The sequence below is a fragment of the Mauremys mutica genome, chromosome 1, assembly GCF_020497125.1.
Source record: "Mauremys mutica isolate MM-2020 ecotype Southern chromosome 1, ASM2049712v1, whole genome shotgun sequence".
Taxonomy (NCBI): domain Eukaryota; kingdom Metazoa; phylum Chordata; order Testudines; family Geoemydidae; genus Mauremys; species Mauremys mutica.
In genome coordinates, this window is record NC_059072.1 from 209,650,594 (window position 1) to 209,664,662 (window position 14,069).

At 38.0% G+C, this 14,069-nt stretch overlaps 1 protein-coding gene across 2 annotated transcripts in view; it reads left to right on the plus strand.

Annotated features, from left to right (window-relative positions):
- The window catches only part of EFHC2 (EF-hand domain containing 2), an 85,210-nt gene extending 71,377 nt beyond the window's left edge, over positions 1–13,833 (plus strand). For both annotated transcript variants that reach the window (XM_045002640.1, XM_045002641.1), the window contains exons 12-15: positions 3,516–3,713; positions 4,423–4,515; positions 10,500–10,605; positions 13,503–13,833. In XM_045002640.1, coding sequence (XP_044858575.1) covers positions 3,516–3,713; positions 4,423–4,515; positions 10,500–10,605; positions 13,503–13,598 — 493 coding nt within the window. In that variant the 3' untranslated portion in view covers positions 13,599–13,833. The remainder of the gene's footprint in view (positions 1–3,515; positions 3,714–4,422; positions 4,516–10,499; positions 10,606–13,502) is intronic.
- Positions 13,834–14,069: the final 236 nt, after the last annotated feature.

The window sequence follows — 14,069 nt, forward strand, 5'->3', positions numbered from 1 at the left end:
AGTCTAAAGTCAGTACTGGGCAAATTAGTTGAAACAATAGTAAAGAATAAAATTGTCAGACACACAGAAGAACATAAATTGTTGGGCAAAAGTCAACATGGTTTCTGTGAAGGGAAATCATGTCTCACTAATCTATTAGAGTTCTTTGAAGGGGTCAACAAACATGTGGACAAGGGGGATCCAGCAGACATAGTGTATTTAGATTTCCAGAAAGCCTTTGACAAGGTCCCTCACCAAAGGCTCTTATGTAAATTAAGTTGTCATGGGATAAGAGAGAGGATCCTTTCATGGATTGAGAACTAGTTAAAAGACAGGGAACAAAGGTTAGGAATTAATGGTAAATTTTCAGAATGGAGAGGGGTAACTAGTGGTGTTTCCCAAGGGTCAGTCCTAGGACCAGTCCTATTCAACTTATTCCTAAATGATCTGGAGAAAGGGGTAAACAGTGAAGTGGCAAAGTTTGCAGATGACACTAAACTGCTCAAGATAGTTAAGACCAAAGCAGACTGTGAAGAACTTCAAAAAGATCTCACAAAACTAAGTAATTGGGCAACAAAATGGCAAATGAAATTTAATGTGAATAAATGTAAAGTAATGCACATTGGGAAAAGTAACCCCAACTATACATACAATATGATGGGGGCTAATTTAGCTACAACGAGTCAGGAAAGAGATCTTGGAGTCATCGTGGATAGTTCTTTGAAGACGTCCATCCAGTGTGCAGCGGCAGTCAAAAAAGCAAACAGGATGTTAGGACTCATTAAAAAAGGAATAGAGAATAAGATGAAGAATATCTTATTGCCCTTATATAAATCAATGGTACGCCCACATCTTGAATACTGCGTACAGATGTGGTCTCCTCATCTCAGAAAAGCTATACTGGCATTAGAAAAGGTTAAGAAAAGGGTAACTAAAATGATTAGGGGTTTGGAACAGGTCCCATATGAGGAGTGATTAAAGAGGCTAGGACTTTTCAGCTTGGACAAGAGGAGACTAAGGGGGGGGTATGATAGAGGTATATAAAATCATGAGTGGTGTGGAGAAAGTGAATAAGGAAAAGTTATTTACTTGTTCCCATAATATAAGAACTAAGGGCCACAAAATGAAATTAATGGGCAGCACGTTTAAAACAAATAAAAGGAAATTCTTCACACAGTGCACAGTCAACCTGTGGAACTCCTTGCCTGAAGAGGTTGTGAAGATTAGGACTATAACCGTGTTTAAAAGAGAACAAGATAAATTCATGGAGGTTAAGTCCATAAATGGCTATTAGCCCGGATGGGTAAGGAATGGTGTCCCTAGCCTCTTTTTGTCAGAGGGTGGAGATGGATGGCAGGAGAGAGATCACTTGATCATTGCCTGTTAGGTTCACTCCCTCTGGGACACCTGGCATTGGCCACGGACGGCAGAGAGGATACTGGGCTGGATGGACCTTTGACCTGACCCAGTATGGCCATTCTTATGTTCTTAGAGCAAAGACCAGTCTGGAAACTTAAACACTCTGTCTTAGTCCTGTCCTGACCTCTGGTTTTCAGAAGGTGATATGCAGGGCCATTTACAGTGAGAGACATAGCAGAATCACATGGGTTTAATGAAGATGCTGCTCTTTCATTCATCTTGTGAAAGTTTTCTTGACCAGTTAATTATAATTTCTTCTCTGACCCTCCTAATCTTAGATTGCAATCTGATTCATTCTTATAGAATAAAAAAATTAAAAGAAAAGAAAACTAAGGTACAAGGAAAATTTATGAGATAAGGTGCGTGAGGTAACATCTTTTATTGGACCAACTTCCGTTTGGTGGGAGAGACAAGCTTTCGAGCCACACAGAGCTCTGTGTGCCTTGAAAGCTTGTCCCTCTCACCAATAGAAGTTGATCTAATAAAAGATGCTACTTCACCCACCTTGTCTCTCTAACTTCCCGGGACCCACACAACTACAGCTATACTGCATAGGGAAGATTCATGTTACTTGACATTGTTTCCTGGCAGGAGAAGTCAATAAAATTCTGAGTTGGAATTTTGGGTCTTCAGCACTCTTCAGATCATAGTAACCCTAGGAAGTCCCTTAAATCCCAAAAGAGAAAATAATTTCATCTGAGGAAATCTTTGGTGCTTTGATTTTCATTGTCTGAGTTGAGAAAACATATGGAAGGACTTATTTAGATCCTAATCTTGCAAAGACTTAAGTGTGGATGTGAATAGACCCACTGAAGTGTGACTACTCATATGTGTAAGGTTATGCATATGCTTAAATCATTGAAGGATCCGGGTCTTAGTTGTAAGCCGTTTGGGGTGTGGATAGTCTTCTATGGTGGTAGTATAGTGCCCAGCACAATGGGCTTTAATTTTGATTGGGGCCTCTGAGCGTTACTGTAAAACACATAATAACAAGGGCGGGAACCAAGCTTTGGTATAGTGTTGTATTTCATGCACTCAAATACAAATGCTCAGTTTGCTTGTGTCTGGAAATAAGATTTATCTGGAGCTCTGTACGCCTTGTCCTCTCCTGTTGTTCATCTCCAGTCATTGTAAATAAAGGGTCTTTCTGTGTTACTTAGTACAAGTCCAGCTCAGAGTGAATCAGCTGAATCAAAGCAGAGAGTACGTTGTGTTCGGTGCCCTTTAGTGAATAGCTCTGAGAATTTAGACTTTATAGGCCCTGGATTGACACTTTTATTTGGGCAGGGCTCCCCCAAAAGCAAATCATTTAAAAGAAACAGATACAAAAATCATTAAATTTGTGGTAGAGTTGTGTGTGTGGGGGGGCAGTATGTATTTGTGCTATGAATTAATTGTTGTCTATTAAGGGCTGCATTATCAGAGAATAGTGCAAGGTTTAGCCATGCTCCTGACATCTCTCTGCCCAGCTCCTTGTTTTTTTATCCCTCTGCCAATCAGAGCTTCTGGGGTGGGGCCAGCTTTCACAGCACTTCCTCTGTGCTGGGAACTTTACACCTCTGCCCCATTTGCGTGCCTAGCTCTATGACTCTGTCCTTTTGGCAGTATCCTCGCCTGTTTTCCTATTTTATGTATTTTCTGCGTATGTGACGTAAGTGTGGTTGTGTTGCTAGCTCATAGTTCTACAAATATCTGATCAAGTAGGGTGGAAGGTAGTTTTCAATTGATAAGATGAAATAAAATCATGTACAGTAGTTGGACAAAGACAGTGATACAATAAATACTATCTTCAGTATGACTCCAATAAGACAATGCTGTGACAAGGTACTTCAGAGATTACAAAGATTTGTATAGTACCAGTATTGTGCTAGGTATTCTACAGACCTGTAGGAAGAAATGGTCTCTTCTCTAAAGAGTTAAAATTTAGGTAATTTCTAAAACAGTTTCTTGAGTAGTGTTGAGTTCATGTTAAACTATATGGACTTAATATCAGCATCACAAATTGAGTACAGTACATCACCTAATTTCACAGAACTCTTAATTACATTAAATACTCAGCTTTTAATTGACTGTTTTGCTTTATTTTTCTATTTAATTTATTTGTTTCTTGCTAACAGAAATTTGATGGTGAATATCACTGGTGGAAAATTGTCAGAACATGAAATTATGACCATTGGACGTCATTACAGCGAGCAAAATGAGTTTGAAATGGACATCAATTTCCTTCTTGCAGTGGCTCAAGAACAGCTAAAGAAAAATAGCTTTGAGAATTTTGGACAACTGTCTGCTACCTTTATATACAATGACCGTGAAAAGTAAGATTTCTGTATTTAATTCAAGCTAATAATTGACTCTTTTTTTTAAGCTGGTTCACGATTTGATAAAATTCTATTTGGAGACCCAGGTTCTGTCTCTCTCTTGCCTAGCATGTAATGAATGCATTCAAAGGATCTGGTTTCTGGTAGGAGCCACTTGAGGATGGATGAGAACTAGACTGCTTCTCTGTCCTCCTTTTTTTCTTTCTGATTTGCTGATGGAGTCTGCATCATTTCAAGTGTATTGAGTAGCCTGTGAAATAGTTATGTTCCTGGCCCTGCCACCATAGAAAAACATTTTTTTAATCTAAGAGGAAAAATAGACATTTAACAAAAAATAAAAAAATCTGTGATTTTTATTTAATTCAAAATAATCACTTACATAAATTGTTTGTCCTGGTTTTGTAGGATCATAGATTTAGAATTAGAAATCTGTAAATGTATACTTTCCACCTGTATTATACATGTGACTTAAATACTTCAGGGGAAGAGGGCTATGTGTGTAAAGTGTTGGTTTTTCCTATTATGCAAAAGTGAAGTTGTGTGAAATACGATTTTCATTTTTATCCTTAGATTTTCAACAAGTTTTATATTATTTCCTTATTCACAATACATTCATTTGAAATATACATTTTGCTTCCATGTTGTTAAACCTGTGAAGATAGACAACATGAAGGACATTTTTTCACTTCATTTTATATTTGTGCAGATGTGGGTTGCTGCCCCATGAGAAATGCAGGACTATTTGCAAGTCCTTCAGATTGCCATTGGCTGATGATCTTCTGCGAGCTTTACTGACCATGTAAGTCAAGGCCAGATAAAATGTTGTGTGTGAGTACAAGTCACTTGCACTGTAATATAATGTATGTTTAATGGTAGGTGAGTATTTTACATAAATTGTAGAAATATTTTGTAAGAATTTCAGCAGTTCACACAATTGTGTATGTGCTGTGGTGCTGAATCTTTCCGTGCACTTCTTTGAGTCTTCATACTGGTAAACATTTGCAAATAACAAGGAAGAGAATCATAGAAATGTTGGGCTGGAAGGGACCTTGAGAAGTCTTCAAGTCCAGCCCCCTGCTCTGAAGCAGGGCTAAGCCAGCTGGCCAACGGTCTAGTTTATGAGTTTTAGAATATGGTCTTTGGTCCCTTCTTTTCCCCTACTAGAAATCATTAAGAAAATTATTTTGAGGATATGGAGACCTCTTAGCATCAGGTCAAAAGCGGAGGGAGGTCTTATTTCTTGTCAGGAATAGATGCTTTCATGCATACAAGCTTCTAGCTTTTAGCAGAAATTCAATGTATGCTTCAGGGATTTACCATTGAATGACAGGATTCTCTACAAACAGGAAGGTGAGGGAAAGTTTGACTATCTTTAAATCCTTAATGCCCAAATCTAGCCCTCCACACTTCACCAAGCTCACAGGACACTGCTTAGGGGAGAAACCTTTTAAAGTCATTCTTTACCTGCAAGTCTGCCTTAAGAAACCTAAGGCACCATTGTTTCTAAGCTCAGTTTGTCTATGGACCAAAAGCATTTAGAGGAGTTCCCTGTAGTAGCCAGATGGATGACTTCTACAGATTGCTGGCCATTCATCACTTCTGACAGTTGAGTCACAAGCATCAGTCAAAAGACGTATAAAATTCATTTTTTTAGAATTCTCACCAAGCTGTCCAGCACAAAAAGTGCATCGGGACAATTGGCATTTAGAGTTAGAATTCTCATAGTCTCAAAGGCTGTGATTGAATAGATGCAACTAGAGGAGGGATGAAGTGGAGTTTTCCTTTATTTACTAACTAACACCAAAGAAGCACTGACAGACCTGATACATCACAGGCTTCAAAAATAAATATATCTTGGTTGGTATTAGGGAAAGCTTTTGAAAGTTGACAGCTTTTCTTATAAGGGGGGGCTGAATGGAGTCAGCTTAAAAAAAATCCACCAAACCCCTTTCATTTAAAATTATTATTAAAATAATATACAAGCTTAGATGACAAGGAGGATGCTTAATATCTTTTGGAAGATCATTTCATTCTAAAAGTTGCTTTACATGATAACGGACTGTGAGTAATTTTAGTGATAAGATAAAGATTCATTGAATGAAAGATCTCAGTGTATGCAGTGAGACCTTATGTTACAGATAAGAGGAAAGTATTTACATTTTTAAACAAAGGCTTGTACAGTTGGTACCACTTCAGTAAGGATGTGTATTTAATAGTGACTTTTTTGTTTATTTGGAGTTTGTGGTTAGGAAGATGTTTCCTGTAGTGGATTTAATTGGAATTAATTTCCAGTTTATTGGGAGCCCTCAAACTCTACCTTGCAGGTAATAGGAGTGGTTGAAGGATATTTAGTATCTTGCCCTCCATCCCCCCATTTCTCATGAAGGTTGAAAAGCCATGAAACATCTAACACAGCATCATTGCTGCTGCTAAGCCAGTTTCACTTCTGGAAAGTCCACTGTTTAATCTAAAGCAGTGCCGCTTATCACTGATGGCCCTTCATCTGTTTTTATGGATAAGGACTAATTTGATTTTTGTTTCCATGGGTATTTGTAATGAACATTTCTGAATTTATTAAATATATTAAGGAGGAAAATGAGGCAAATCCCACACCACCAGCAGCTTTAGCTAATGCATTAGCTGGGGGTATATATCCTACAGCTTGCATTTTTTTTCTGAGGTTAAACGATAAATAACTTATTGTTACTTTTTAAATAGAAAATTAAAAGTTAATACCCATAAATATTTATTATTTAACATTTGTATATAATACCGCAGGTGTCCATAGCGCTTATCAAACAGAGTAAGGATTTAGGACACATTGAAGTAAATAGGAGTTTTGCTTTTGGCTTCAATGAGCCCAAGATTTCACCCGTGGTTTCTGTCCCAAAGAGCATCCCAATCTAAGCAAGTGAAGAGAGAATCCTGGCCAATAATGTAAAGTTATAGTGCATTGAAAGTACTAAGGCAATTCTTAGTGTCTCATTGGTATAAATATAGTTTTTAAAATTACAGAGCAGGTGCAGATTTTTTACCATGATATATTAAGATATGCAGAGGCTTCCTATTTGTTTCTACCAGTAAAATGCAACATTTATTATAGCATTTCTTTAAATTTATGCAAACATACAAGGAACAACGAGCTTGTTTAATACACAAGCACAATTAAAATGCTTGACAAATAAAATTTGGTATTTTCTTTTGATCCTATTTTTATTTATTCACTGTGAACCTAACAGTGCACTAATTGACAATTAAAAAGGGCTTACAAACTAGAGACATGGTGAATGAGGAAAGATAAAATGGATGAAAGGAAGCAGGTAGAGGGAATGTACGACAAAGGGTTCAAATATAAGATCATGAGTTAATTCATCTGTGCTGCACACATCTCGTGGCTTTTAAAAAAATATTGTAAGTTTTATGCTAAATAATTGCTATGGACACATCTGGGTGGTTTCTCTCAGCCCTGCTGCTGTGAGGTGGTTGTGGTGGGCTTCTAGGGAAGATGGAGGCTTGGCAGCTGTGGCTCAGGAAAGCCTGTGGGGGCAGCTGCCAGGCTGGGGAGGGCTGGAGCGGGTGTGCCTCTGGAACCTAATATCCCAAGTGGTTGCTCCTTGTGCCAGGAGGCCCACTCACTGTAACTCCAAAGTTTACTGTAATTCCTATATGGAATGAAGTGATGAACAAGACAGTAGAAGACATGCATCAAATACGATCTTTATGCAAACTAGATGCATTTTGAGTAGAGCTGTGGAAAATGCAGCAACTTCAGTTTGCAGCTGTTTGCTGGATGTTTTTTAGTTCCATTGTATAACCCCCAAGTTTCCATGTGTGTATGAGCCAATGCATAACAAATCCATTACGTTTTGCTTCAATTTTAATTTGAACAGTGCAAAACTGATCATTTGTTTTTACATGGTACCGCCCCGGGGGTCACACATTACTCTAAGCACCCCACGTCCCCTGGCTTAACAGAAAGAGGGAGAAGACCTACAGGCATCTTTGATCCTCAGAAGGGCCAGAGCAATGAGATTTGGGCCAAAATAATTCTGTCCCTAGATAGCAGTTTTCAGGTATCATAAGGAGGTGGGAGAAAACTTGTTCCTCTTAGCCTCCAAGGATAGAACAAGAAGCAATGGGCTTAAACTGCAGCAAGGGAGGTTTAGGTTGGATATTAGGAAAAAGTTCCTAACTGTCAGGGTGGTTAAACACTGGAAAAAATTGCCTAGGGAGGTTGTGGAATCTCCATCTCTGGAGATATTTAAGAGTAGGTTAGATAAATGTCTATCAGGGATGGTCTAGACAATATTTGGTCCTGCCATGACGGTAGGAGACTGGACTCGATGACCTCTCAAGATTCCTTCCAGTCCTAGAGTCTATGAAAAACTTCCATCCCACAACAGGCCAGGACCTCTCTGCTTTTTTGCTATCTCTTGGTGCGTGTGCCCTGGTGACTTTTACCCAGCAACCTACCCTCAAAAATCTGTATATTTTGGGGGTGCTATGCTCCCTCCAGTATGGTAGGCATAATTCCCCATCCACAACAAAAAAGATCTTGAGGCAGACAGCAGGACTCAGAAGGCACCCCTGGTCATCCTGCTATACTCTCTCTCCAGCTCAATGTGTTTGGCACCATAGACACACCTGTCTCTACTGTGGCCTTAAGGAACTCGCAGGTACCAATGTTTAGAACTTAACCTTTTACAAACATTTTTTTGGTTTTCAGTACCCTATGACAGACAGGTGGCACAGTATACATTTGTTGGGTACATGCTAATCAATATATTTACCACAGGTTAGCCACCAACATTACTTAGCTCATACTGACTAGTTGTACAAACCAGCTTGTGTTAGTCCTTTAATCTTTTCCTATAACCAACTTAAACACTTATTCATACCCAGAATATACAGAAGCTATCAAACAAACTGAAGTAGCAGCACAGCATACTCGACAAATATTCCGTTAAGTCGAAGTGACATAGTACTTACTACAGCTATCAGATTAACATTTTAATAAAGTGTTTTTCAAAACAAAGGAACTTAAGCTCTGTAAATATTGCTATCTAGAAAAAGAACACGTGGGTTGCAACTTTCCTGGCTGGAAAAGAAACATTTGTAAACAGGTTGGGTCACTCAGCACTACATTCTTACAAATTGATAAAGCAGGCTTCTACATGTTGGGGTAGTCTAAGGTGAACACATTTTGCAGAGGCCACAAACAAGAGCGGTCTGTCTTCTGCCAAAGAAAAGAAAATTGTTCTCCAAGTGTTGTGGGGAGGAATGAATCTTATAACATATTCTAACCTCAAATGCTTTGATGACGTTCTAGAGCTAAACTAAAGGGGGACAAGGTGTCAAGTGATCTTAGTTGCCTCCTTTTGGAAGAGGCAAATCTAACTTCCTTTATTACTGAAAAGCATTATAGTAGCTACTCATATTAACTCGGATCATTCAAATGTAGGGCATCTCTTTCCAGCCTATCTAGTACCTTTGGCTCCAAACTCATAACTCAAAAATAAGGCATCTCCTTATTCAAATTCACCTATGTAAGCGGGTGCAGTCCATGGGAGTCAAGGGATTTGTATCCACCTACCATATATCAGTATGAATTTGGAATATTTTCAAGCCACTTTTACATAGCTGCCTAAATATGGATTTAGGAGCCTAATTTTCAGCGCCCAGGCTTGAACATTTTCGCTCTAGTTAAGGGTATTAATTCAAAGACAGCATTCCTAGCTGTTCAGGGTGCTTTCACAGTCAGATCAAAGGACTTTGGCCCCAATCCAGTGTTTGTTGAAGTCAGTGGGAGTCACTGGATTGCACCTATACAGTCTTAGATGAAAGTGGTCCAGTATAGGTTTAAGTAATTAAATTCTTTCACTTTTCCTATATAAAAAAACTGCTCGGTTAACTTGTACAACTCTGAGTCTGTGCTGTGGATTATATCTTGACTTTCCACAAACCAGCAAAAGGCCAACCTATATACTGAGAACATACAACTTCAAAGGTTCTAATTAATGAAGTTTTAGGATGTCAACATAATGTAGTACTCTAACTTTTTCTTCAGAGGGTTGAAAGCAATACTACAGGTTGGCAATAAAAACAAAAACAAATCACATGTCATAAGGCTTATGAAATTCAATGCGTGTGCACCATAGATCATATTAAGATATATGTGCAATCAAAGGTTAATGCCTGTCAACTTTTATGGCGCATGCTTGCTTCTTAATCAAAAAGTAGGAAGTATTTGTCCTGCTCTACACAGCACTGGTGATCACAAAATGAGTGCCCAGAGCATTTTGGATGGGTGCTTATTTTTATGAAAGGATTATAAATCAAAGTAGCAAAATAAACCAGATCAGCTGTATTCTCTTGTGTCTATAGCACCAGCAGGTTCTCTTCTAAACATGAAGACAGGATTTTCACTCTTTATCCCAAAACTATAAGGCTTCCACTGATCATAACATTCGTGTATTGAAGAAAAATTGGCTAATAGTAATGTTTAAAAAATGAAATGAGTTGAACTCTAATACACTTTAAAGACAATGAAAAGTCCTATGTGACAGACAACAATGAAGAGTAAAGTTTTATATGAAGTGTAATATATAGTACAATAGAGAGACATATTCTGCAGAGTCTTCTCCTTGGCCTGTTGTCCATTTTCTATATTAATTTTTTAAATTAATTATCAAAAATGCAATTTGTTGTGTGATGTAAAATATGGAAAGTATATTAAAATAGGTCACAATTGAATCAAAATATATATAAATATTCTGCTTTTAGGTTTGAAGATGGCAAGGAACAAGTAGATTATAAGAAGTTTGTCAATGGGCTGAATTGGAGAGAGAATCCAGTTCCGACTTTCCAGACAATAAAGGTTCCTATAGAGGTAAAGTTAAGACGTTCAAAACAAAAAAGCAGCGCACAAAACCTGAAAGCCCCGTTCATGCTGCCGCTGATGTCGTTCAGTCAAAACATATTAACATCATTGATTTATCCAACAAATAATATCTGGGACTCAATCTTTATGGATCTTGTCTGGGTTTTCGAGCAATTTGTTTCTGTTGTGATGGATTGGGCGAAGCAGAGAACCAGTGTAAGGCACGGGAACTCTGTAACTCTGTTGTGCACAGTGGATGCCACATCTCTAATGGATTTCTAGGGAATTATAGGAAGGAAAAGGGCTGTGCTCTCCTGTGAACAAGGGCATGACTATCAGGTGCTCACACTTTCTATTACACAAAAACCTTATGTTCAGAAGTCACAATTATCAGTTAAGTCTACAAACTCCACTGACACTGCAAAATGTACCTAAATTTTTCTATAACTCTGTGGAAACTCGCACAGAATACACCACTTCCTTGGTAGGTAGTGGGAGTAGTATGGAGAAATCAACTAATATGTCTCTGTCAGCCTAGTACTTAGGATAAGTAAAAATGTCATTTCAGGAAATGGCAAAGATTAATCTGACCTGGCTGTCTTGTGCTGGTGTGAGAATAGAATGGTTTAAAATAGCATTGTGCATAATCCAATCAAATTGATTTTTTTAAAAATGTCATAGCAAAGAAATCCAAAGCATCTTAGCGCGCATATAACATCGGTCTTCTGACCCAGCCCTTGACTGCTAATATTGAATGTGTTTCATTTAGTCTCCTCTGCTTCTGCTGGTTTAGAAGCATAGGGTTCATTGCATTTTAAATTCAGCAGCTGCATGTTTTCACCAGTTATATGCAAGTGCTGTGTTTTCATCCTGACAACATAGTGGATTCGCTACTTGCTCACTTTTCTGGAGCCTATAAAACTGTCTATAGGGACTAGTGAGGGCACAGTGCTGCTGAGTTGCTAAGCTTTCCTTGGTGTCATTTTCTTGGACTGCATAATTTGGAAAAAATTTCTTGTATGCATCTAAGCAAGATCCTGTACATATCTTTACAACATCCACATTATACTGGATATGTTTCAGATTTTAAAAGTATGTGCTCCATGTTAAGATGAGGGCACTTTTCAAAAAGGGGGTTCAGAATTCTACTCAAAGATATTACTCAATGATTATGTTGTGATAGCATCCAGTGATGCTTGTCAGGATTAGGGCACTGTTGTACTAGGTGCTGTGCAAACAGAGATAGATGCAGTTTCTGACCCAAAGCACTTACAAAACTAAGAGGATGAGCACCATATGAAGGGGGTGGTGGTGAAAGAGGCAGAAAAATATACAAATATGTTGGCTTGTGATTTATTTCATATTTTTCTCCTAGCTGTATTGGCTGCTTGCCCAACTGTCTCAGACTAGTCATTGGGCACTGACTGATTTCTTGTAGGTGTTGTGCCTGAAGTGAACCTTGAATAGGGGGTGGAGGACCTGAGTGGTAGTGAGGAGAGGCAGTGTGTTCAGTTTGTAGTCATAATAAGCCCATCAGTGGCTGTGATCACAGCTTGCTACTTTGCCTCTCTGTTATCAGATGACAGTGTTTTGTAGGCATCATGGCAGAGGTGATTTGAGGGAGGATTGGTTTTATGGGTTTTGGCAGGGAATTTTTCCAGTGTACATGGGACAGCAAGGGAGAAAAGACAAAGGCATTTGTGAACCAAGAAGTCAGTCAGGGTTGGCATCTTTAGTGGAACAAAGGCTGTGATCAGTATAATAAAATACCAGGAATAATTTGGACAGGGTTACATTGTAAAGGTCAGGAAAAGACATTTGTGTTGGCAGTGGAGCTTACAGAAAGTGAGCTGACAGAGCTACAGGCTAGGAAGACCATCTCAGTGGCAGCACAGTGAACGGACTTGAGGGGAGCAAGGTTGCAGACAAGGTAAAAAAGATGGAAGTTGTTGGTTATATTCTCATTTTATTATTTGCAGTACTGTAGTGCCTTAGAGTCTCAGTCCTGGACCAGGACCCCATTGTGCTAGGCACTTTGCAAACACAGAACAAAAAAAACTCAACAACAATCCCTGCCCCAAGCCACAGAGGTGTATTCCGTTATCTCACTAGATAGAAGAATCACTTCTGCATTAATTGTTTAAAAAAAAAAAGCTGTACATTACATAACATACTGAGATATCCGGAACTATAGTACATTAACAAACAAGTTAGTAAATTATCCACATTGGCTGTGGTGGCATTATTTATTCAATTTATTATTTTGTTGGTTAGCTGTAATATATAATAATGAATTTATTTTAGATGAGTACATTTTAATGAAAAGATGAGTAACAAAAGAAGAAAGAGAAGATACCCAGAATGTAAATCCTTTTATTGATTCTTTGACTTTCTCAGCTGAATCTTTATCTGAGCTGTGATTTAATATGCACTACAGTCATTTTGTCTAGGTGTAAGATGATTATATTTGACAAACAAAAATTTCAGTTTGTATTCGTACTCAGTGATTTAGTCCTGAAGTTTTGATCTTATAACGTACATTGCTTCTTCGTTTTGTCTACTAGTTTGAAAGCTGACAATTCCTACAAAGGACTTGTTCTCTTAGCTGACCTACATATCTGTGAAGTATAGGTGTCTAACTGAACAAAACAGTACACTAGTCTTTAATTTTAAAAAAATGGGCTGAAGTGGAGATGATGGGATATTTTTAATTAAAACTTCAGCAGCATTGATCAAAATCAATACCATATTCTTTAGGAGGATATGCTTTACAAATTTGTTTTTTTTCCACAGGTGATTTGCATGTAGAAATGAAATAACTTGCTTAACATTATTTTGTGACATTTCTAGTTATTTTTGTTTTCAAAATGGAGTTCTAAGTTTGTCCTCTTGTTTATCACTTTCAGTATGAAGATGACTGGAGTGGGCAGCCACCATCCCTTCCAGTGAAAAGGATAAAATATTTACCCCTAATAGAGGATGTTTTTGGCACTGAAGAATAATCTGGTCTATGCAGGTCACTTCTTTTGAATTACTGTTGCAACTTCACCAAGCGTATCTGGACAGATACTGTAAACTTTCCTTAAAAAATAAAAGAATCACAGATATAGATTTTATTGAATTTAAATGTCTTACTCCAATGTAGAAATATAGTTCATGTATTTTTGTAATTCTTTCAAAATACAAAGTACTGTACTGTAAGTACATGAGCACAAATAAAAATATTCTTTAAACTGATCTTCACATTTGATTATATGTAGAATACACAAATATTCAGAAGTCTTACAGTGAGAATCAAATGTAGCAAAGTGTGACTGACCCTAAACCATTCTCATCTGCAAAGAAACAAAAATGATCACTGACAACTTTAAGTCAGACTATATCAGCACAATAATTTAATACACCGCTACCTCGATATAACGCCACCTGATATTTGGATATAACACGGTAAAGCAGTGCTCGGGGGGGGGGGG